This window comes from Branchiostoma belcheri, unplaced genomic scaffold (assembly GCF_001625305.1).
Source record: "Branchiostoma belcheri isolate BF01 breed outbred unplaced genomic scaffold, Haploidv18h27 scaffold8, whole genome shotgun sequence".
NCBI classification, from domain to species: domain Eukaryota; kingdom Metazoa; phylum Chordata; class Leptocardii; order Amphioxiformes; family Branchiostomatidae; genus Branchiostoma; species Branchiostoma belcheri.
The window spans coordinates 4,608,646-4,633,839 of record NW_017804464.1 but is presented as its reverse complement, the minus strand read 5'-3'; the positions used below and the strand labels follow the sequence as shown (position 1 = coordinate 4,633,839).

The following is a 25,194-nucleotide window of genomic DNA, read 5'->3' as shown; positions in this document are numbered from 1 at the left end:
TATATATATATATATATATATATATATATATATATATATATATATATATATATATATATATATATATATATATATATGCATATTTTCTGTAAAATACATCATATTGTGACTTACTCTACGTACTACACACTCTGTCTAGTCAACTGAATGCTGACTGCATCGTCAAGTTCTACGGAACCGCCATCGACAGACGTGCGAACCCCGTGCAGTTGGTGATGGTGTTTGAGCTGTGTAGCTGTACGCTGAGGGAGAGGCTGCTACAGGAACTCAACCCTGCACCGGCAGACTGCACTCGGCAGGACAAAGTACAGGTAAACAAGACTGGTAATGAAAACATACATTGCCATGGCGACGGTGGTTACTGTTATGGTTATTTTTTCAAGCCTTGGTACCCTCCCTTCCCCTGAGTGTGTAGTGAACGAGCCCCAGGGTTACAGAATGTAGGGCATCCGGGGCAAACAGGTATCCCAGTGGTTTCCAGGAATGTGGGCATGTCAAAAAACAGAGCTGGGAGACATTCCTGTTGACATTCCATGCCTGTGGACAAAATGCCATTCCAAGAATTCTTGTAAACTGCACACAATACTGTACCATTAGGCTCCTCCCTGAGACGTCGCCAAATATACAAGGCCTTTATATGTTTATTTTGTTTCACTACCTTTCGAAAATGTCTTTAATCTATCAGATTTAGTAACAATATATATATATAACTTTTTCAACACCTGTAAAAAGTGAGAAGGTAAAATGCCAGATACAAGGTTTTTGGGGTTTGATTTGTCATAATTTCATTTTGATGATACTCTTTTACAGGCCATGCTATGCGCTGCAGATCTGGCGAAACAAACTGCGAGTGCTTTGCGGTATCTCCATGATGACAAGGACGTCGTCCACAGAGACCTGAAGCTTGACAACATTTTCGTAAGACAGTCTAAATTGTATTATATCTCTTAAGCTATCTTACATTTATAGGCCCTATTATTACCAACAGGTCGTAGGTATGGTTTTGGGTGGGATTGTCTGTATAAGCTTGTGTGTATGCTTTTTTCGACCTTTATTCAACCTTGAAAATTACACTTTGGCCCCTTTGCAAGCGTTTACGGGGAGAGATCAGGGGTCCCAATAGCACAAAGATACAACATTAACGTATTTACAATTTCAAGGAAGAGTACTTTTCAAAACTTGCTTGTTCAGTTCAGACGGTTTCTGGGAGAGATGGTGGATATTTTGTTACTTCATTGAATTGGGTAATAGGTGTATGAAGTCAGGAAGTGGTTGACTATGTGTAATAACCGATTAAGTAGCATACTATACCATACTACATATATACTATATGTATATATGTGCTACTGAATTAATTAATTAATCAATTAATTAATCAATTTTTATTTACGTGTCTTGTGACATTTGTCGCCCAGCCCATATGGGCCCATTAGACACCAAAACATAAACATGAACATAAACATAGGTACAGAAATCATATAAACATAAATCCAAGTCCGAATCAAAAGGAAACATCAAATGGAATTGAAGAACTTAATTTTAATGCTACTATTTGCTGAAATAAGGAAGGCTGCCCATGAATCAACTTGTGAAACATATTGTTTATTTTCCAACAGTATAGAGGTGGGTATGAATTACTAGTATATCTGGTTTGCTTACATGTGGTCACTTCCAAAGGTTTATAATTTGTTGGAACAAGTGTTTAATCACTTAAAAAGGTTTCCTTCACACAGGTTAAAGACGATCCTTCCGGATTGCTACTAAAGCTTGGTGACGTAGGAGTCGCCAAATTCGAGAGGAAGATACAAGGAAGCCGGGCTGGAACTGACCTGTACATGGCGCCTGAGGTCTTACAGAGGTCACCTGTCTACGACAGGTAAGTTTTATTTCTTCATATGATATATAAAACGATTTTACCACACAGACAAAAAATTGACGTACAATTCTAAAGAAAGCTGCTGTTATAAGAAAGCCTGTTAATTGGGATGGTAAGGTGCTGCATATATAGCTGATGTTAATATCAATCTTTCTGTATGCTAATAATGTTCTATCAAAGAAAAAAGATTGTGTGTGTGTGAATAATTGCAGTGTAACTACAATGTATTCATTCTATACGAGTTTCTTAGGCAGCTAAATCGCTGTAACTGTGTCAATGCAATGTCTGAGAGAGGGGGAGGGAGAAATCGAAGACGAGCAAGTAAGAAAGAAGGGAATGACAAACTCTTAACGTAGTATTCCAACAAGGATATGAATGCTTAATACCCATGCTCATTCAATTGCAACATTTCGTAATCTTTACTTAGGAAAGTGGACATCTATAGCTTCGCCTTTGTCTTGTGGGAGCTATGGTACGGCAGACAGGCGGACCATGGACATCATCTGAGCGACAGTGAATTCCGCACGGCGGTCGTCACCAGAAACCTTCGACCAGCCGTGATAGAAGATCTTCCTTCACCTGAGTGTGACTGGATGAAGTTGATACAGGAATGTTGGGAGGGAGACGCGAAGATGCGCCCTTCAGCTGATCAGTGTGTTCAGCGTCTAAACAGTATCATAGACAAAATCAACACAGAAACTCCTTGATTTTTATTTTTACCTACCGTCAAATTATCCAAAGCCATTACATTACTGCAGATGGGAGAGATGCTTAGTATAGTTCCCATGCATTATTCAAGTTTCTCTAAGTGGCATGGATCTATTTAGAATGTGTTTGTTATGTGTCTCTACCGATTTACGTATGTGCATGACATGTATATGTTTACTAACTGATTTAATTGTCCAGTTCCTAAAGCTATGTGCTCTAAACTAATTTTATTATATTTTTTATATTCTGCTGTCACACGAATAACTTAATGTGAAAGAATATCACTAGTTAGAAATCATATTAGTTTATAGTAATAATGGAAAACTATTATAGTGATACGCTTTACAAATGCATGAGAGTTTTGTTACCAGTGTCGTAGTTTTTGATATTACAAATATTACAAATTATATGTTACATGTGAGGTATTTAGTGCAAAGACTAATGTTTATGTACAAATTATACATTGTATCAAAATGCAGTGTCAACTTACTCCATCTCTGTTTCACTAACTACAAGTTTACCGTTCAGTTTTGCTACCCCTGCTGATGTACATTTTGAATAATGCAAATAAAGGTAAATAAAGGTTATTCTTGCCCTGTTCTGCTTATTATTGTTTTCTCTGGTGCTGACCGATTGCGTTTGGTCAGTTCTTAGTTGACTCTAGATTCTGGACCTAAAATTGTATTAACCTTCTATCTTTTTTTTTAATTAGAGCAGTACTAATTGATGTTAACTTGAATTGTCACCCAGTTTGTTCTTATCCTGTTCTAGGGTTTATTCGTGCACTGACCTGGTAGAAAACAGGCAAAAGTCCATGTTAGTCTAACGAGATAGGGGACCCGGGTTATTTGCAGTAATAGATCAGACCACGGCCTTGTACAAACACCCCGTGTTGGCATCTGGTGGTAGGTATACGTACGACAGACTCAATTTTTAGTCACACCAGTCGGTAACATGGCGGCTAGGACACTTCTCGTCGTGTTGGCATTAGTGGTGATCTGCAAACAAGGTCAAGGTGAGTCATGGGTCCATCCACTTGCTTAGTTGCCTTAGTATGGAGATTAGTTATATTCTTTACGGCATGTTTATTGTAGAATTATGTATGGTGTGTGTAAAACTATAACTCTGTCTTGTACTGGCAGTGGGGGCAGTATTATACATGTATGTATATGGAGTAATACGCTGACGAAGGAAGTGTGTAAATGTTATAGAGGAGGCCTAGGTTTCTCACACTAAGGGAGTAGAACACAAAAAAACATCCCATTTATAGCTATCCTGCATAATAAAAAAAATAATGCTCGAGACGATCGTGAGTCGTATGCTGTGGTTTGTTTGTTGATTTTAGAAATTTCACGGATAAGATTTGGATGGATGGAAAATGGCTGCCCTGTGTGTGTGTGTGTGTGTGTGTGTGTGTGTGTGTGTGTGTGTGTGTGTGTTTCCGGGAAGGGAATTTTCTCTAACCTTCTTGACGGTAAAATGAAGGGATTCAGAGACGATTCATGGATCATCGGTGATCAGTGCACTAACAATTAAGTGTACAAACTACTATGAAGAAGACCTCATCGCCCCTATCATACATTACTATTTTACAGCCACAGCTTGCGACTCGACGATAGACGCAGCAGCTACACCTATTGGCGAGATTACATCACCAAACTACCCAAGCCCATATCCTAAAGACACACAATGTACCTGGACTATCACCGCACCGCCCGGGCAAGCCGTCACCTTGGACATAACTGACTTCAACATGTATGGTTTTTTTATTAGTGGTGGCTGCAGCAATCTGGACAAACTTGAAGTTTTTGAAGGCACGCCTGATACGTTGACACTAATTGGCACATATTGTACAGGTAGTGCCCCGGATAGTCAAATCGTGTCTTCAGGACCGTCCTTAACAGTGATCTTTACGTCGCTTGGAGGCAACTCTTTTTACAGAGGATTTCGTGCCACTTATGGCACTGTTCTCGGTGAGTTAGTATAATATCAATATCTTGAATACAGCCATTACATTAATGCAGAAATGCTCATTTGGCACATTCAATACAGAATCATTTCATAGTTACAATAGCTGTTGTAGTAACTAACATAACAATTAAAGAGACTATTTAAGAAGAAATAATGTAGAAATCAGTTGATGCTCTATTACATGTACGTATACCGTTTTAAAGCTGGTAAGCAACGGTGTGTGAACTAATATTTCCAAATTTCTGTTATGGCGCAGTTATTGCAAGAGAATGTCTTGAAAGATCATGGCTATTCTTTACTCCACAACATCTGAGTATTTGTGTTTCCTCCCATATTTAGGTTCAACTATTCCAACAGCATCAGCTGAAGTCGGTATGTACTATTCACAATGTATTGGACGTATGTTATCTATAAGCAATTTGAAAATTAACATCTGTTGCTTCGTGTGCTAAGGGCTCATATCTGTAAAATGTTCTACATGTACCTATGTATATAGGGGTATATTGCGATGATTATACAATAGAGTTCTAATGCAGTCTCGAGTGTTTGAAGTGGTTGTTCTTGTTGCTTGATTGGATTTTGTATGAGCAATATGGACGGACAGAAGCTGCATCAGCACTAAAGAGATAACACAGTCATGAATGCAGTCTAGGTATGAATGTGTGTATAGTGTAATGGTTTGCTGTTGGCAAAATTTTACGAAAGGGAGGGCCGTTTGTCAAAAGCCTATATACCTACATATTGGAAGTTTGCAACCTGCGATTTCTTATTTAATATTTTAAAAGACTATGTGCACGTGATGGCCAGAGAGTACACGTTTGTTTTTGGAATACATCGTACAAAGAAATATTAATCTCTTATTACTGTTGATTAGCGGTTCCTGATGACTGTTCAAACCCCCTTGGGATGGAGAGCGGCGACATTCCTAACGACCACATAACGGCATCTACAGAAGATGTTGGATACGAGGCTTGGAGAGGCCGTTTGAATAATACCAACAAGGCGTGGCAGACAAACACCGTAGATACAGACCAGTGGCTCCAGATCGACCTTGGAGGTCAGAAGGTCATCACAGGCGTCCAAACACAAGGTCTGTGGGGAGGGCACACCAAGTCTTACAAACTGTTGTATTCTGACGATCAGCAAACATGGAAGGTATATGGCGACGATGGGGGCCAGGTAAGTGTGGCTTATGATAGCTCCTTAAACTACACGTGATGAAACATTACGATACTTAAAATGTGTATAATGTGTTATATCTGATTTTATAACAATAACAGATATTGTTATAACAATAACAGATATTGTTATAGATCTTTACAGGTAATACTGACGGACCCACAGTAGTGGAACAAACCCTGCCGACTCCAGTCCGGACACGGTACATCAGGATAAACCCACAGACATGGCAAGGCAACACGTACATTCGCCTGAGGACAGAGATACTTGGATGTGATGGCAAGTATTTTTAGTCTTGCTGATCAGTAACCTTTTCTGATGCAATCATGGTGCAATTGAGAACACAAGAATAATTGACACCATTCAGTTGCAGTTTTTTAGAATTAAAGTTTGTCAATTAGAATGAAAGTATGATTTTTTATTCTCCGAAGCAAATAAAAATTTATCTCAAAATCCATTTTTGTAAGAGTATATGGATTAATGAACTCAACAAGGATTATATGATAAAATTAATTTGAAAGTGGAAAGTAAAACTGTATTAAGTTATAGATATAGTGCATTATTTGCGTTCGGAAATAAAATTTAAAAAATGAAATGCAAACATATTTTTCCAAAGCCAAAGGACAACTACCAAGTTAACAATATCATTTTATGATATCTAGTGCCAGCAGCAGACTACTGCAGTCCTAACCCATGTGACCACGGTACATGTGTGGCTGAATCAGGCGGTTATAACTGTACCTGTGAGGACGGCTGGGAGGGAGTCAACTGTAATAACAGTGAGTACAAATATGTTTGTTGAGACACATTTGATATATATATAAGTGTGTGTGTGTGTGTGTGTGTGTGTGTGTGTGTGTGTGTGTGTGTGTATGTGTGTGTGTGTGTGTGTGTGTGTGTATATATATATATAAAGGTTATGCCCATTCAACCTAATTTGAATTGAAAACATAAAATTCCATGAAATAGTTTTCAAGTAAACCTATCAGCTCATATGCACCTGTCCATAACCAGATACAGACGACTGCAGTGCTGACCCCTGTCTCCACGGCACCTGTACAGACGGTGTAGCGAGCTACACTTGTAGTTGTGAGAACGGATGGGAAGGTGACAATTGTGATCAGAGTAAGTGCACGTGAGTGTTTTAGTCCATAGGGCATACCGCACGTTTGTTCGAATTGTATAAAAGAGTACAATTTTCCAATAAAATACGTTATGTAAGGATTTTCTTTTTAAACTTTAGGCCAATGTGGTTTGCTCTTCATTTCCTCAGACATAGATGACTGTGCGGCCTCCCCCTGTCTCCACGGCACCTGTACAGACGGTGTAGCGAGCTACACTTGTAGTTGTGAGAACGGCTGGGAAGGTGACAACTGTGATCAGAGTGAGTAATGTAGACAATTAAGGTTATATCAATTTTGACATCCCTTCAAGAATTGAATATTGGAATGGAATTCCTTTAAAACGATCACCCTCTATGTTTTGAATATGTAAATCAGTTAACTTTAAAACAAACTCTGCAATCTTATTCAATTTGTCCCGTACCTAGATATTAATGACTGCAGTCCTGACCCCTGTCTCCACGGCACCTGTACAGACGGTGTAGCGACCTACACTTGTAGTTGTGAGAACGGCTGGGAAGGAGACAACTGTAATCAGAGTGAGCACTAATTGATTTTCATCAAAGTTATCCCCTAAATCCTAATAGTGATGCTTTGTTGTACATGTACATTTAAAGATACAAGTGTAAATATGCTTTCTAATTCAAAGTAGGATTTCATGTTATCAATATTAACACGATATTTACTATTCCTTAATGACAATGTTTTCTTTGTCATCACATATTTTTCAATTCAGTAAACAACAAACCTAACAAACATTTTTTTTACATAATCAGACACAGACGACTGCAGTCCAGACCCCTGTACACACGGCACCTGTACAGACGGTGTAGCGAGCTACATTTGTAGCTGTCAGAACGGCTGGGAAGGAGACAACTGTGATCAAAGTGAGTGATACATGTACATGTAGATCGTTTCACGAACATACTGCGCATTTATTTTGCATGTGTGCAAGGAAAGTACATGAATGTTATGACTATGGGACAACAAGGTGTTTTATGATAACATAATATGATGTAATTGCGAACTTATATTTAGAACTTTGTTTAGATTGCTGTGACATTTCCTTAGACATAGATGACTGTGCGGCCTCCCCCTGTCTCCACGGCACCTGTACAGACGGCGTAGCTAACTACACTTGTAGTTGTGAGAACGGCTGGGAAGGAGACAACTGTGATCAAAGTGAGTATCCCATTACATTTGTAAACATACATTTCATTTTGAATCTAGGAATGCCCTTACACGCATAATAGAAAATATTTCATTTCATTTTTTTCACCACCGTAAAAAACATGATTATTATCAACGTTGAAGGAAAGGAACATTTAAACTTTTCTTTCTTCTTCTCGTTTTTTTTTATTAAAGAAACATTAAACCTAAGACAGCATCACATTGCTCATCTTAATCAGATACAGACGACTGCAGTCCAGACCCCTGTACACACGGTACCTGTACAGACGGTGTAGCGAGCTACACTTGTAGTTGTGAGAACGGCTGGGAGGGTGTCATCTGTGATCAAAGTGAGTAGCTTTAGTACAATCACATTTCTGAAATCCAGACAACTCTAGATCTGCATGTCGTAGTTTTCATAAAGTAAATTACTTAATGCGTAACTTTTTGTTCAAACAGCACACTTGACTTGGCAGAGTTACCACGAGTGCATGTCATTTACATTAATGATCTGATACATAGATTATGACTGGAAACCTTTCGATGCTTTATATTTTCTAATATTCTAATATCGGAACCTTTCCCACGCGTAGATACAGACGACTGCAGTCCAGACCCCTGCCTTCACGGTTCCTGTCATGACCAAGTAGCCGGTTATACCTGTACCTGTGATCTCGGTTGGGGTGGAGTCAACTGTAGTGATGGTGAGTATACGGTTGCGCATAGGACTGCATTGTAATGTAAACATCAATACCTCCGAATAACTTGGAATCCTGTCCCTTCTCTTCTCCTGTCCTTGCTATGCGCGAACCTAAGCACGAGCTTCTGCGATGTAGTTCAGCCGCGCGCAAAGCTATCAAAGATGTCAACGGTTAAGACATAGTGTAATAGAATACAGCAATTATTTTCCATTTTCAGTTTTCACAATAACACCGCTAAATTTCCCTACAATATTGTCTCTCACCTGTGTTTTGCAACCAACTTGAAACAAAATTCGCACACTGATGACAGCAAAGTATTTTATGGTAGATGTTTTAGAATAATTTTGTACCTTTGTGATCACATCAACGACCTAGCAATTTCAGTATTTCATTGTTTTACCACAATATGACAACAGGCATTACTCTACAGCATTGCGATTCGTAATAAGTACATGTAAACATAGCCTTATGTAAACGTTCTGGTCATCCTTCTTACATACACGAGATGCAAGAGGATCAACATCTTCAGGAAAAAGTTTGTTAGTCCCCAAACAGGTATGGCATACTTTCCTGATAAACAGAGGCAAGTACAACTTTATTGCATATCTATCTCCTATCTCAGTGTCAGACATAGAAAATACTGTGAGGCTAACCCATCAGTTTACAGGGAAAGTGGTGTCGATTGCGAAGCAAACTTCCAACACTGGGCCATGCATGAAAGAAGGAACAAGTCGCCTGACAAGGTACCATCATAAATTGTTTTACGAATAGCTTTGCCGTGTTCGCGAATCATTTGTTGGTAAAGGTATTTCAGCACAGCCATCTTTTCTCACCTGCAAACGTATCTGCAATACAGTATATGTACACTGCTGCCTACCTACGTACTATATACTGACTAATATTTGTTTGAGAAAGGAGCAGTAGTGTTACGCCTTAGTTGGTTGCTGAGAATATGACTTAAATAGGTTTCTCGTTCATATTGTTATACATATTGTTAACGTCATAACATACTATTAGTCTTTCTAGTCCACGTCTTCTTATAGTGAGGAGAGCGGCTAATATTGCGAGCTAACCACTACTTCTATGAGGCAGTGACTCCCAACTTAACACCATCAGAAAAACAGCACAGGCACTGCTACAACCGGGCTCTAACTACCGTTTCCTTGAGTGATTATGTTCGTCCAAGATCTCAAACTTTGGTCTGTCACGGGATATCTACGAGGAGACTGAGTACGTCAAGAGTACGAAGGTATCATGTCTCCGTCATCTCATATTCTTTAAAACTAATATGACCTCGAAATGTCGATGAATGAAGGTGCTCTGGAACAAATACGAGTTGCTTGCAAATGTCAAGAATGACATGTGTTCTTATAACAATGCTATTTCCTAATTCAGAGCCATCTTCCCGTCCGTTGGATGGCATAGTACTAGTTGTATAGATTCATATCGCAGATGCAAATATTAAATATTCTGTACCCAACAGTTACGATGTGATGAAGTGCTGTTGGGAGACCCTCCCGGAGAACAGACCAACTTTCCCGGACCTGAAGGTGACAAGATTACAAGGTACCATTTCCTCTCAAAGATGTATGATCTTTGTTTATCTTTTCATCCTCTTTGAAACAGACCTATCCAGTACCTGCAGTGCTATCTTGTACCAGGTAGCACAAGTACCAGGCCACATTATGGCTGCGATTAACAATTGTCTTGAATTTGGAAAGTATAAAGTATTACTTCTTTCTTTTGCAGACACATGCCTCACTGATGAAGTAAGAAACTGCGAACAGAAAGAGAGAGACAGAGAAGAATCCTTTTGCCAATTGAAACTATCATTTTTTAGATAATGTATAGCCAGAATGGCTTATGTATACAATCCTAGGAATATCAAGCATAAGAGCAATATCGTACACTAATTATGGAACATTATATTACTCCCATGAAGATTCATTTTTGTCACAAACAGTACATATACTGCACAGGCTAGAGCATAACCTAAGAATATATTAAGGACAATTCACTGTAAATCTTTTAGCAAAAAACAATTCATTGCTTACAATTCTTATTCAATATATTTACATCATGTATTTTTTCATTATATCTAACCAAGAATAACAGTGGGGTATGTCCCATCCGTGGAGCTGACTTTGCACAATTGAAAACATGACAAAAAAACAACAAAAAAAACACTGTAGAACATTTCCAACTTCCTTCACCACAGTAACACAGTTTAGTACTAAAACAAAATGGATACTGGAACAAAAATTCCAAACATACCTGCCACCAAAGTCACAGTAGCTTGACAACAAAATCAGTAATGTTTTAACATTAACCTCCCTGGCACTACTTGTTATAAAATTGCTGTCAATGTCAGGATTATATCATTACAACATTCTAATACTGCAGGACATTTGAATTGCATAACATCACAATGAAGAGAAAATTTTCAGCCTCTATAGACTAACCCTATCTAATATATATATATATATAACATATATATTCAAGTACTATTCCTGGTAAAGTCACAAATGTTCCATACATTTCATTTCTGTATAAGCTTTGGTCTAGAAGTACAATGTACATACTATTGAGTTAACAATAGTGTGGTAGCATATTTTTGATAGTGGCAAAAAGCACCATCTAACTTCACTGACCTACAGCAAACTGTGTAGGGCATTAATAAATACATAAGCATGGCAATCTAACTCCCTCCACAGCAGATATTTCAGTAAATGGACATAGATGGATATGTGTGATTGACACAAAACTTCTATCCTGTAGAATGTAGCTACCACAAGTATGCTCCAAGACATAATTATACAATATATAATACTAGCAACAGAATCAACTTGTACCTCAATTCCAGGCTGCACAAAAATACAGCACAGAATACAGTGGACATGGAAACCTTACATGTACTTTATCCAACATCATACAACCATGAGGTAGTGTATCCTCAGGATTTTTAGAATAAGGTTCAAAAGGCAAAACAGCATATTGCAAAAAGGACATTAACTATGTAGATGTACACACAGACTATTAACTGCTATGTGAATGTACCATATTATGAAAAGGTTTATCTTTGTTGCATTATCTACATGTAGTTAAATCTTGAGTAGTGGGAATCTAAATTGAAAATAAAATCTTTTGCAAACTCGTGCCTGCAGAACAACTAGAAAAAAATAATAAAATGCAGGGTGGAATATGTATGTACAAAAAATAGTTAATATAGTCAAGGAATTACATGTAGTGTGGTGTACATTATTTAGGCTGAAGGCTCCAGGCCTAACCATTTTTTTTTTCATTAGAATACCGAATCTGTTTCTCTGTGTATGTCTGGTTTAATTATGATGTATTATACATGTAGTTATTTTAGTTTTTCATATGTAATACCAATTGACCTACCTGGTGATCATCCTAAATGTTGTTTTAAACATGTTTATGTCTACAAGTATATATAGGTATATATATACCATATTTGTATGCTCCCTTTTGCTGCATTGTTATGTACAGAGCTGTACAAAGCTGTAGTTTATTTGAATACTATAATGATATGTGTATCGTAGCTTTTCTTTCTACAGTTAAACTCTACTTGCATTTGTAGGAAGGCAGCCAACACTCCCTGTTCCCTAAAACTGTGGAGGAATGATTTAGGTCCTAATAATTTGTATCACAAAAAAACTCTTCCTCTCTTTTTTTTGCATATTTATGTACAATTCTTAACAAGAGATCATGTTGTTAAACATCCAGACGCACTACCTGGCACCATGCCTACTGCATTATCTCTCGAGCCTGACACATGAGAGAATACATTGTATAACCACCCATACCTGTACAAGACATACATGTACAAACTCGTCCACAATCTTGGCACTACAGCAAAACTACCAGTACTGGAGAAGTGCTTCTGCCTTCCTTTTGCCATCTGTAGTCTAGATTCAGACATGGTCAAATGGCCCTCTGGGGGGGGAACCTTTGCCTTATAGCCTAAACCCCAGAGAAGTGCTCCTGCCTTCCTTTTGCCATTTGTAGTCTAGATTCAGACATGATCAAATGGCCCTCTGGGGGGGGAACCTTTGCCTTATAGCCTAAACCCCAGAGAAGTGCTCCTGCCTTCCTTTTGCCATTTGTAGTCTAGATTCAGACATGATCAAATGGCCCTCTGAGGGGGAACCTTTGCCTTATAGCCTAAACCCCAGATGAAGACATAACCAAACAGGCCTCCAGGAGCCTGTGACTAATAGCCTCTGATTCAGACATCGTCAAACAGGCCTTTCGGTGGAGCCTGCGACCCGTAGCCTCTCCCTCCCGTCCAGCGGGACCCTGTAGCCTGGCGACTTGACCTCCCTGGAAAACACAACAAACTACATTTGTAGAGAGGTAACATGTCCAAAGCAAATGCATGTGGTCTGCTCTTTTAATTCTTACTCAAACACATTCACATATATGGTGACAGGAGTCTAAATCCCTCCTACTATAAAATTGCAACATCATGTAACCCAACACCAGTTACCATGGTGTGAGACCTGGTCATTGACCAGGTCAGAGGTCAGTGTTTGGAACAGAAGAAGAAGAAGCAACAGATTTTAAAAATATGTTTTCCTTCTGTAAACATTAATATTTCCAAAAAGAATTCAAAGCATGATCACATCTGATAAATCTAAATCTGTTACAGGGATCTAATCTTATCACTACAGTCAAACTAAGCCGACTTTCTGTTTTTACTGCCTGCACATGTCTGTTTCAGTTGGGTAGTCAAACTCTTCCCATGCTAATTAGCAACCATTAGAAGCAGACCCACCTGCTTGGGAGCGGGTGTACTTGGCTCGATCAAACTCCTCGTTCTCCGCAAGGCTGTCATCGTAGTCGAGAGGCTCCGAGTCCTGTGAAAAGAACAACAACAACAAAAAACATTTGTTTGCATTCATAACAAAAAGACAGAAAATTGTAGCTAAACCAATTATTGTGGAAAGCATTAAAACTCTTCAATGCTTGAATAAACTGAGGGGTACAATTCTGGTAGGGATTACAAGGACAACCCCTTTATAAGCTGCAAGCTGATGTTACAATGTATGTGTAGAAGAAACAAGTTACAGGGAAGCTACATACAAACAATACTGAACCTAGAAACAAGGCAGGTGAGTACTTACCTTGAGTAGCTCCACCTGTGCACTGTCATCCTTGTCCTTTACGCGGCTGTACTTGGCTGAAGAGACAAACATACAAGCAGTACGAACACTGTGAGCTGATGACACATGCCTGTTACCACGCTTTACCTCAAAAACAACCCACCTGCCTGTGCAACTCCACATGCTTGGTAACAGCTGTTACAGTGGGGAAGAAGTCACATGTAGATGGACAAGAACACAGTTTACAAACAGCTACTATGACCCTCTTTGTTCTGGCATTTTTCCTTAGGAACAATTCAAAAATTTTCCATAAACTGGCATACATGTACGCAAACTGAAAGGTCCATTACACTGAAGGGCATGGTCTTGGGGTGTGTGAAACTTAATATAAACTGACAAGAACAATATTGGAGAAACACAGCATGTACAATGTACAGGGAAAGTTGCAAAAACAAAGCTGCAGAGTCAGCAAAAAGGTAAACAGATTAAGAATTATGTTACTCTGAAGAAAAACACTCCAAGGAACAAGGCAACAGGAGCATTTCAAAGACTGGACATTCCTAATTGTTAGGAGGAAAAGTGTTTTGTTACCGTTTCATCCTGAAAAGGCTTCAACACATAAAAAGTGAAGTAATTAAAGCACTGCAACTGGCAAACACAACTGTTAACACTTGAAAAACAGTGAGGTGTTAAAGAAGAATAAATGCAAGACAGAAAGGAGATTTACATGTACCTAGCTGGGAAGCGATTCTGTGCAGCAGACTGGATTCTGAAGAAAGGAAGGGAGGGAGTACTTTTGGATTGGTGGAGGGCGAAGGGCACATTCGTATACATGGTCATGTATGTGTACAGTGATATATGTGTACAGTGTGGAAGAGGACAAAACCATAGATGGATACATGCACAGTCTGGGGGAGGGGGGCACATTTATGTGAACAGTGTGGAACAGTGCATATGTTGGTGTGGAAGTGGGGCGCATGGAAACATAAATGTTATGTTAATCAACACAATGCAATTTACATTCACATAATGCAATTTACATTTATTATTAAATATTTGTTGTTCATTTCTCTATAATGTACATGTATGTGTTTGATGTTTGGAATAACTGCAAAACAATTCAAAGAATATTCAAATCATAATCATTTCCAACAGAACAATATCATAAGAAATGGGGGGGGAGAATATGTTAATTACTTGACTTTGAACCAAAAACAAAGTAAAAGCACAAGTAGACTAGATGGGAAAGGTAAATGAATGTCAACCACAACTTAGTCAGAAACAAAAGTTGAGAACTAAACCAGAAAACATAGTACCACAATGGGGATATGTGTTGGGAGAATGATATGTCAAACAACAGTGTGTAAGATCACTGCACCATCTAGGAGAGACAATTACCTTTCCCATATAGAGCACCTGACTTCATACTCCCTCTACCTGAGTCACTGTCGCTGGCATCACGGTTCTGCAACGAGCTGGCACGATCCTTTGTTGTACCGTAACGGTCTCTCCAGGACTGGAAATGTACAACACAAATTGATAATTGATTCAACTGAAAAAGCAAATAACTCAATGTTGTATGCATTAACAACCAAGTAGGAATATCTTACACTTCATGCTATTTTATGTCAGTATTAACATGATATAATAACAAATCACTACAACAACACAAGAAAAAAATACACAATTGTCAGTCTCTATTTTAGGATACTTGCATCCATCCATCCATCCATCCATCCATCCATCCATCCATCCATCCATCCATCCATCCATCCATCCATCCATCCATCCATCCATCCATCCATCCATCCATCTATACCTTTCTTCTGGCTTCACCGTCCTCAACCCTCTGTCGTTTTCTCTTTTCTGAAAAGATGCATTAAACGGACATTGAGTTGTAAGACTTCAGAATGCCTTTATGAATACCACTACATAGTATTACATGTGACATACACCTAGACCTACTTACAACACAGTACATTCTTCTTCAAAATTCTGACTTGTAACATTCATTTAGTAACCTAACAGAGGCACTGGTAGATGGACAACTAATATAAAATATGCAAGAAGTCGCTGTGGCTTTTTCTGAAATATATCTCCCTTTCTTACCTCGTTTTATCATTTCCTTGCCTTCCTCGATGAGGTCAGAGGTCATATCGTCATCACCGATGAACTGTTGGAAGCCGAGAAGTCCCAGACAACGGTTGCCGACGCTGAAGAACGTTCCCAAGGCAACGACAATCACCAGGATGGGGTAGTAGATATAGAAGCCATCAGAGAGGAAGGAGATGACATCCATGTGGCCCATGATCTAAGGGGCAGGAGAGTTAAACGTTTATTCTCATAAGAAATTCAAATTCTATCATTCGACAAATATAGAACGACGCGCAGTGTGCAAAATACCTGGTTGCCCAGTTGACCTATTTTTGAAACTAGGTAGCCCAGTGTGCTACCTGAATTTTAAGAATGCCCCCCCCCCCAAAAAAAAATCATGCCCACTTGGCTTGCACCATGTACAATGTATCTGGCAGATGCTTTTTAATTTTAGGTATAAATGGCTATTACTAGTATCAGTTAACTAAAGGCTGTTAGTGTTACAAATATTGTAAAAGGCTTATGTATGTAACATTTACTTAATTTAGTGGGGCAACCTGAAATTCTGATTGGCAACCTAATTTTTGCCGTAGGTTGCCCACTGCCCACTGGGTTCAAAAAAGTATTTTGTACACTGACTCACAGGAGGGCTGGGATAGAGGGTTGTCTCTTAGTACATATATTTCAAATGCAGGCATCTTGTTTTTTTTTCTGCCTTCCTATTTTTTTTGTGCTCTCGCATTAGATTTAGGGCCTTCAGAGGACGTCATCCATAAAAATTACTTAATGTGGCCTAACCTTGATATAAAGCCTTACCGAGGTGAAAGCTGACTCAATCTCCTGGTCTTCATTTCCTGTCACATGTTTGTCCAGGTGGATCATACCAAGAAAGTTCAGACACAGGGGGGGAGTCAGACGGCACAGTAGCCTGTGGACAAAGAAACAAAAGTCAAACTCTGTATCAGGGTGCCCAATAAATACCACAAAGAAGAATCATCCAAATGAACTAATTTTATAGACCAATATATGTAAAATATTAGATTGACATGCAGTTCTTTTTTTTCTATAATGCGCTAAGTAAACAATAGCCTGGGTTGTGACATTACAGTAAGACTCCTGGCTAATCATTGGTTTGCAGCAACTGCAAGGTTATAGCAGAAGTACTGGTGGTGGAAAGAAAATGCCAGTGTACTCTTGTTTTAAATGACTAGAGGTTGTTGTCAGTGATCAGCCCAACCACATTGTCTGCGAGACTGTTCCAGATGTGTGCTGCAGTACATGTATGTATGAAAGTTCTGCTGGTGGAGTGAGTTCTAGAGACTGTAACAATAGACTAACTACACTTTGGTTACTATATTCCTAAAATTTCAATAAAAGGCTATTCCAAACTCACATGCCACTGAACAGCAGACTGTTGGAGTCAGTCTGGTGGTAAGGTGCGATGTAGTAGTAGTTGAAGATGCGGATTCTGAACACGGTGAAGTAGACACACACACACAGGTACGTGATCGTCAAGCAGCTAGCCAGCTGTAAAATATGGTAAGAGCTATCAACACAAAAACACACACAGATGAGATGTGTATTCTCTTCAAAATGACATCTGATTCAGTGGAAATGGGGAAAACATAAAAGATGTTAGTAATCAAAATGTTATCAAATGACAGACAATGTGGTCATTACAGACACAAGAAGACGGGGGATGCCGTAGACTTTCTGCAATCTAGCATTGTGTGGGGTCGTGTGGCGCAACGGCAGCGTGCGCGACTCGGAATCAAGAAGTCCCGGGCATGCCACCGATCTTCCGCCCTTGGGAAAGGCACTTTACACGACTTTCCCCACTAGACTCAAGTGAAAATGAGTATTGTCTGTCCAGTATTTGTTTCTATGTGCGGGACACAACACCTGCAACAGATGCCTCTGTTACGCGTGTATTGCATGCACTGTTGCTATTTCAATAAATCAAATCAATCATTTATTACTCACCTAGCCAGTAGGTCATCAACATAAATTGATGTCACAGAAAATGTGATTTCTCATTCTTCGACAAAGACAGGAGTTGTACAGTCAAAAATTTTGGTAAGTCCAATATCTTGTTTGGAATATTATAGTTTAAACTTGCTTCATAAGAAGAGTTGCCCTCTACAACTACGAATACACAATGTCATGTAACAGAAAAAAACCCCACCTCAATGTAAAAGTAGTCATAGTTTTTGGCTGCCACGTTGATGAAGATGGCAAACAGGGACAGAACTGGCTTCTTGTTGAAGAAGGTGACCTCTGACCAGATGACCACGAACGAGAAAACGGCCAGGATGACCGTCAGGACCTTCAACACCCAGGGTCGCACCAGGCACTTCCAGTACCATTCTGGGGAAAGGATGGAGGTAAAACACAGTTATGTGTATGTGAAATGCTTGAATACATTACTGAGGTCATCCCTGGCACATTATGGAAAATCTAACTGAATGTCCAGTATAATTGAAGGTTAGGTGATTGACAGTAGCTTCTGACTTACCCACAGTTGGTGTGCAGACATGCTTCAGGATCCCTGTGTAATGTTGGGGGAAGGTTGACCGGAATCGTCTGGAACAGAAGAAAAAACAGTGTTACATACACGTTATGAATTTTTTATGTACTAAAATTCTTCCTAGAGGCTTCCAGGGACTAAACAGGACTTTCTTTAACCATTTCTGAAACCAATGAATGTACATTATGGGATTTCATATCAAATTTTCAAAGCAAGCACACCGTCATAACTCCACTATGGCTTTCCATACTGTTATCAACCAACAAAAACCAAGCAAAGGCTGTGAAATTATGCAATGTATTTCTCTCAAAGAGTTGCCTAGAAAGCAATCCTTGTTTGAGGAAATATAAAAGTTGCACAGACTGACCTATCAGCACATTTCTCACTCTCTGCGATGTCCTCCAGTCCGAAGGCCCTCTCCATCAGGATGTCCCATTGGATCTGAGTGCGGTGCTGACTCGTGACGGCGCGGATGGTCTTCCTGTGCAGGGCCACCAGGTCCTTCCCAGACGGGATACTGGCTGCCCGCCCGTCAGGATAGTCCTCGTAATCATCCATCCCACGGTTCAGTCTGCCCTGCATGTCTTCTGGGACCTGGGAGTAACAAGAATAAAACTTGTTACAGTTTTTCTCTTCTAACATTTATCACAATACGTGGCGACGGCACACTCAAGTTTTTTTTCAAATTTCTTTTTATGCCGCCACCAACGCACGGATAACATACTCATTTCCACTTGAGTTTAGTGGGAAAATTCATGTAAAGTGCCTTTCCCAAGGGCACAAGATCGGTGGCATGGCAGGGTCCGAACCTGGGACCTCTTTGTTCCATGGTGAACATTTAACTGTTACGCCACACAACCCCAGTTTCTTTTGAACACCTTCTGCCATTTACAAATTACCAGTACACTGGTTACTTTTAAATTTGGAAAAGACATAAGAGTTTGGAAATTGTAACTTGAGTTCTGAGAAAAATACAGACACCATAGATGGAAGGATGGTATTTCCAATAACATGTTAAAACTTCACAGCATATTCACATTTCACACATACATGTACATGTACCCTACATTTAGATTCATTAGGCCACACCAATTTAATTTCTTGGTTAACGGATTCGCCCGCTTCATTTTTTTCTAATTTGCAAATAAAAATAAAAATTCAAAATCAACTGCAAAATGCTCATATTTTGCCTTGAACAGTTGAAAACAGTCCTTTTCATCCTAGTTGTTACAGTTATTCCATCTTTCAATGCAATGGTATCATTAAAAGTTCAAAATTCATTGTTTAAATTTTGAACCAGCCTGGTGTGTTGACTTCATGGCTCCTATCATACCATTTTGTGCCATAATAGGATGCCTAGGTCTGTTTTTATTTTTACTTTTTTATCGCCCGCCCGCTCCATTATTTCTCTAGAAAAATCCGTTAACCAAGAAATTAAATTGGTGTGGCCTTAGGGGTTTCTTTTTCAAACTGCTGGTGTCTAAAGTGATCATTGTTAGATGTTTGTATGGAGCAAAACTTGCAGGACTACAGAAAACCAAGAAGAGAACCCCGACCTTTCTCAAGATAGTGTCCATGTACTTCCTGTGGGGATGGTTGTACCGGACAGCTTCAGAGGCCTTGGATACCTCCTGTAAGATGTAAAGACAGGAATAAGTGACTTTACACATCATACAAAATTTACTTGCTCTTGTCTGTAAGTTCAAGTGTCCCCTTCTTCAATAAACAAATAGAATGCATTGTCACATTCAAGCAATGATTCCATTTCCTTAAATTCCATAACTGTTACAACACATTCAAGTTACTACATGTCGAGACTTCAATCATCCCTAAACTTGTTTTGTTTGTTTGTTTGTTTGTTTGTTTAGGATCTCCATTAGTGTGAATTTCACACTACTCTTCCTGGAGTCCATAGAGAATAACTATTAAGTATTTGGACCATCGCACACTGGGGCATGCTACTATTCTTTTCGAAAGTTGTGGTGGGTTCTTTAACGTGCGTGGGGTGTGGCTCTCCCCAAACACAGAACCTCCATTTAACGTCCTATCCGAGGGACGTCCCTAACCGAAGCTAGGTACTCATTGTCATTTTCACCTGAGTAAAGTGAGGAAAGTCGTGTAAACCTCTTGCATGGTTCAAGGCCGAACACACTGCCCTTACGCCACACGACCCCAAAACTTTACCTCTACATTACAAGCCACAACACCTATTTTCCTGAACAACAGTCTATGCTAACCTCCAGCACATCTTCCAGGGTCTCCTCTGCATCAGACTTGTCGGTGCTGAGTTTGGCCACCTGGAAGCGCGTGTACGCCAGCAGCTGCTCCCGATTGGACGACGTCCAGCACTTCCGCGGCACCTCCACCAGCCCATATCCTAGCAACAGCACCAGGAGGAACAGGCCCCAGGTGTTGCTCGCAGTGATGCCTATCATCTTCAGGCGAGGCCTGGGGAGGGAGAACAAAGGTTACAATTCTTGTACCAAACCACATCCTAGCAACAAACCGTATCCTTGTGACAGATTGTGTTATAGCAACAGCATATCCAGTGATGAGTTAATTGCCTTTATTCATAAATTGATAAAACATTTGTCTCATTCACTGAAACCTACAATGCAGAATTATCTGCATACATTTGTACATTCCAGTCTACCTCTAGCAACAAAGCCAAACAATTCCTTACAACAGCATGACTCCATCCCCTAGCAACAGATCAAATAATAAAATTAGTGGGGTCGTGTGGCATAACGGCAGTGCATTCGGCTCAGAACCAAGAGTCCCCGGGTTCGAACCCTGCCATGTCACTGATCTTGTGCCCTTGGGATAGGCCCTTTACACGATTTTCCTGGATGGAGCCACAAAAAGGCAACAAAATTTTCAGCTAGTTGAAAGCAGCTGCCTCAAAATGAAAGAAGAAAAAGAAAGAAGAGGCCTTGAATATATGGATGCTGAAACTGAAATCTCAGCCAAAAAACTGTAACACAGTTGCTGTACATGTCACCCACTTTTCCCTCCAGCTTAAATGTTGAAATATAGAGGTCTCTTCACGTATTAAGATACCAATTCCTGTATTTCTAGGAGAACTATGTGTGAAACTACACTGAAGGTTTTGTCAGCACTTACCCATCAATTTGCAGGTCAGGCCTGGCTGCTACATAGATGAGTAGAGCACCAAAGATGAGCAGGTAGCTCCCGTAGTAGATCGCATTCTCGATCAAGGCAGTCTTGATCTTACCCTGGATGGTAAAGTCTCCTGAGGTGGCGTAGGACTGCATGAAGGGCAGGATTAACCTGGGGAAGGCAGAGAAACAAAAGGTCTTGTTAGAATGGCCTGAATATTGCTACATTTTGAAAAAAATGTTGATCATAAAATAAGAAGCAAATCACCCTTTCTTCCTCCATACACCACCTCTTAGGAGGTAGTTCCACGCTGAAAGCTTTTTTCCTAGAACAACATCACTATGGAACAATTCAAGTCTAAGGTCAACAAATGTCTGTCTTTACTGGCTGTACAGTAACCCAAAACATTTGAGTGGCTCCCATGAGCCTTGTTTTGTGGTGAATCATGAAGTAAATAAAGAAACAAGTACGTCTCGTTTCGTTTATGCACAAAGAATACTTTCCAAAACACACACACATATACTAGAACAAGTAGGACCAGATTGCAGAATGAACTAAAGGGCTGGGATTCAAACCCAGGACCTTTAGCTCACCATGTGAGTATCTGTGAGGTCCAGTACACCACGTGCCACATGTTGGGCAGCACGTGTTCCTGTACGTAACTCCAGGGGACCTGGCAGGTGGGCGTGTCAAACAGCGCGTCCCTCCTGACCAATGGCTGATCATCGTTCCCCGTGACGTTAGAGGGGGCGTCTGTGTAGGACTGGTTGGTGTGGGGGGTGGCGTTGGTAGTGGGGGACAGGACGGCAGCAGGGGTGACAGGGGGCTGTATGCTCCCCAGACAGATCCTGTAAAATGTCTGGAAGAAATGCAGAACACACCTGAATGTACTGGCATATAGTTGTACAAAATGTACTTAGTATATCTGATTATGAATAACGGTTTCAAATACTTACTTTGGCCAGTACGTTTAATAACTTAATTATAATTGATAAGAGCTTCCAAGTAACTAAATTAATGTCCAGGTAACTGGTAATAACTGTTACTGGCAACTGGTAATGACTGCTTGTAACTGGTAACAAGGCTACTGGTAACAGGTAATAATCCTACTGGTAACTGGTAATAACTTACTGGTAATAGGTAATACTTACTTGTAACTGGTAATAACTGACTTGTATTGGGTAATAACTGACTTGTAACTGGTAATAACTGACTTGTAACTGGTAATAACCTACTGGTAACTGGTAATAACTGACTTGTATTGGGTAATAACTGACTTGTAACTGTGGTAATAACTGACTTGTAACTGGTCATAACTGACTTGTAACTGGTCATAACTGACTTGGAACTGGTAATAACCTACTGGTAACTGATGCTAACTTACAGTGGAGACATCCAGTGGCAGGATAAAGATGATGATCATAGAGAAGTACCAGGCTACCAGCGTGGCGAGCGTCACCAGCACGTGCTGACGGCGGATGTTCCCGTACTTGTGCAGGAGGTACGCCGCTAGGCAGAACACGCAAATTACCTGCAGATGGCAAAGGATATAATTTCAGTCAGTCAGTCGATGCCAAAGTTTGTAATAGATCTTGAATCAACTGAGCCAAGGAGTAGTGAATGTAAAGTTCAGACCATGGTTTTAGCTAGAAAAGAGTATGGTCAGCTAGAGCCAAGATCTTAGGTCCGGACTAAAGATTACTTTCTGTTTTCCAGTACTATTCAATAGATGCTTGCAATGAAACAAAGATTCTGTAGTTTTTGTTGTTATTCTTCAATTTCTGAGAAAATGATATCTTTATGATATCAACTGAAATGTGTCAAATTTAATTGACCCCCTCCCAGGGCTCTAGCCAGCTCAGTTTTTTTTCCGTCAGCCCAGGTTCCAGATCTAGTGAGTGCTTGCATCTTGGGGGTCAGGTGACAAATTTTCAGTTTTCAAGCCTTTATAAATGCAATTTCCCACATTTTGAGAGGCAAATCATGGGGTTGAGAGTGGTTGTAAAATGGTGGTCCTTTGGATGTTCCTAATCTTATACTGTATTTTTACCCAACATTTTGGTCAGCTTTGTCCATAGCATTAAGGTTGACGGATTGGTTTAAAAATCTTTCCATCATGCATCACAAAGTTCCTACAATTGACAGAAAAACGGGTGCTGGCTAGCTAGAGCCTTGCCCCCTCCTGTGTTCTTGGACTGTTCCTTACCTCCACTGCTAGCGGAGCCACACTCATGGTGATGGCCTTGTGTTGTCTGCTGAGATCTTCAGTTGTCTGTTCTAAGGTCTGGCCTATCTATGTCGTACCACAGACTGTCTGTAGGAGAAATAATAATAATATATGTTGCATATGTTTAACACATAAAATGGGACGTTACAGCTATGAAATTGGAGAGTGGAGACATTTTTTCAGATTCATTATCAAAAGTGCTTAAAACATTGACAAAAGCTAGACAAGTTCTCATTATATGTAGGAGATAAAATGATTCAATATCATAATGATTTTACTTGGAACCGTACCATTGATCAGATTTTAAATGGTTATCATGACATTGTGTTATGAGTGGAACAAAGGTTTAAGTCAGTGATTACAGGTGAGAAATGTCTATGGAAATAACACTCATATGAGATCATTTTCTTTACACAGGGGAGCTCTTATCTTTTGAATAAGTAATAATTTATGATCCTCACTAAAACTATATTGCTACAATCAAGGACATCTCTGCTACAATATACCAAGGATATACGAAAAATAAACATAATTTTGTTTTGAATTATGATTTTAAATCCAACCATATTTTGTAAATGACAGATCCTGGTGTTAACGCATATAAAGTGTCAACGAAAGTACTAGTATCAGCATACATCTGGCGTATTTCCTATTTGTAATTTGATAGGAAACATACGATGGGGCACACTTGGGGCATGACATCATTCTGCACTGCGTGACGTGGCCGCCCCCCCCCCCTCCACACAGGTTCACATAAAAATTGCCGCATGAATGGACTTTACGTACGCGCATGTCGCTATCGATATAAAATTATACCGTAAAATTTGATATTTAGCTGCTAGTTATAGAATATCCGTTGTAAGCTGCGTATTCCAACCATAAACCACCATTTTTGCGAGTGACACCTGTGCCCAAATCGTACGTAAACAGCTGACACGGTTTGAGAGCAAACAAAATAATCACTATTTGTCGAGAAATGCGAAGACGAAAAGAGATGAAAGACACAATTCTGTACCATCTTACCTTTACATCGCTCGCTTTACAGTGGCGTGGCCCGATTTCACATTTGCGGCGAAAAATTCTCGTTTTTTCCTCACCCCATTTTTCTCCTACCGGCCATTTTCTGACAACAATATTCACATCTGCGAACAATTGAGCGCATCCACATGCAATACTTTTCGTTTCTGCAAGACATACCAACTTCTGGTCATCACATTATATTAAAGAATACAATTTATTTTAGTAAGCTGTACTAGCAACAATTGAAACGACCTGCAATGTTAGTTTCTACAAATCAGTACATTAATCTCGGCGTTGTTTGCATGCGGTGCAGAATAACCGCTGCCAGTTTTTTTTGGCAACACCTCAGTAGCG

At 39.7% G+C, this 25,194-nt stretch overlaps 3 protein-coding genes across 7 annotated transcripts in view; 2 read left to right on the top strand and 1 right to left on the bottom strand.

Moving 5' to 3' along the window:
* Positions 1-3,225, top strand: part of LOC109486111 — an 11,434-nt gene extending 8,209 nt beyond the window's left edge. For both annotated transcript variants that reach the window (XM_019789800.1, XM_019789802.1), the window contains 4 exons: positions 140-311; positions 811-918; positions 1,734-1,876; positions 2,304-3,225. In XM_019789800.1, the coding sequence (XP_019645359.1) occupies positions 140-311; positions 811-918; positions 1,734-1,876; positions 2,304-2,583 (703 nt within the window). In that variant the 3' untranslated portion in view covers positions 2,584-3,225. The remainder of the gene's footprint in view (positions 1-139; positions 312-810; positions 919-1,733; positions 1,877-2,303) is intronic.
* A 313-nt stretch (positions 3,226-3,538) lies between these two features.
* LOC109486069 (neuropilin-1-like) lies at positions 3,539-7,750 on the top strand. Its single transcript, XM_019789758.1, has 6 exons — positions 3,539-3,599; positions 4,895-4,927; positions 5,430-5,734; positions 5,869-6,013; positions 6,397-6,513; positions 7,632-7,750. The coding sequence occupies exons 1-6, from the start codon at positions 3,539-3,541 to the stop codon at positions 7,748-7,750; spliced, it is 780 nt and encodes a 259-aa protein (XP_019645317.1).
* Positions 7,751-12,025: 4,275 nt separating this feature from the next.
* Positions 12,026-24,978, bottom strand: LOC109486114 (LMBR1 domain-containing protein 2-like). Of its 4 annotated transcripts, none has more exons than XM_019789806.1 (19): positions 24,844-24,978; positions 23,800-23,907; positions 22,978-23,124; positions 22,187-22,452; positions 21,597-21,764; positions 20,711-20,921; positions 20,030-20,104; positions 18,841-19,067; positions 18,462-18,529; positions 18,132-18,313; positions 17,340-17,473; positions 16,763-16,874; positions 15,962-16,163; positions 15,672-15,718; positions 15,251-15,368; positions 14,586-14,621; positions 13,874-13,929; positions 13,525-13,606; positions 12,026-13,070 (listed from the first exon to the last, which is right to left on the bottom strand). In XM_019789806.1, the coding sequence occupies exons 2-19, from the start codon at positions 23,824-23,826 to the stop codon at positions 12,976-12,978; spliced, it is 2,253 nt and encodes a 750-aa protein (XP_019645365.1). In that variant the 5' UTR covers positions 23,827-23,907; positions 24,844-24,978; the 3' UTR covers positions 12,026-12,975. The 4 variants fall into 4 exon arrangements, with proteins under 4 accessions (XP_019645365.1, XP_019645367.1, XP_019645366.1 ...); XM_019789808.1 differs by having other exon boundaries at positions 15,290-15,368; XM_019789807.1 differs by lacking the exon at positions 14,586-14,621.
* Positions 24,979-25,194: the final 216 nt, after the last annotated feature.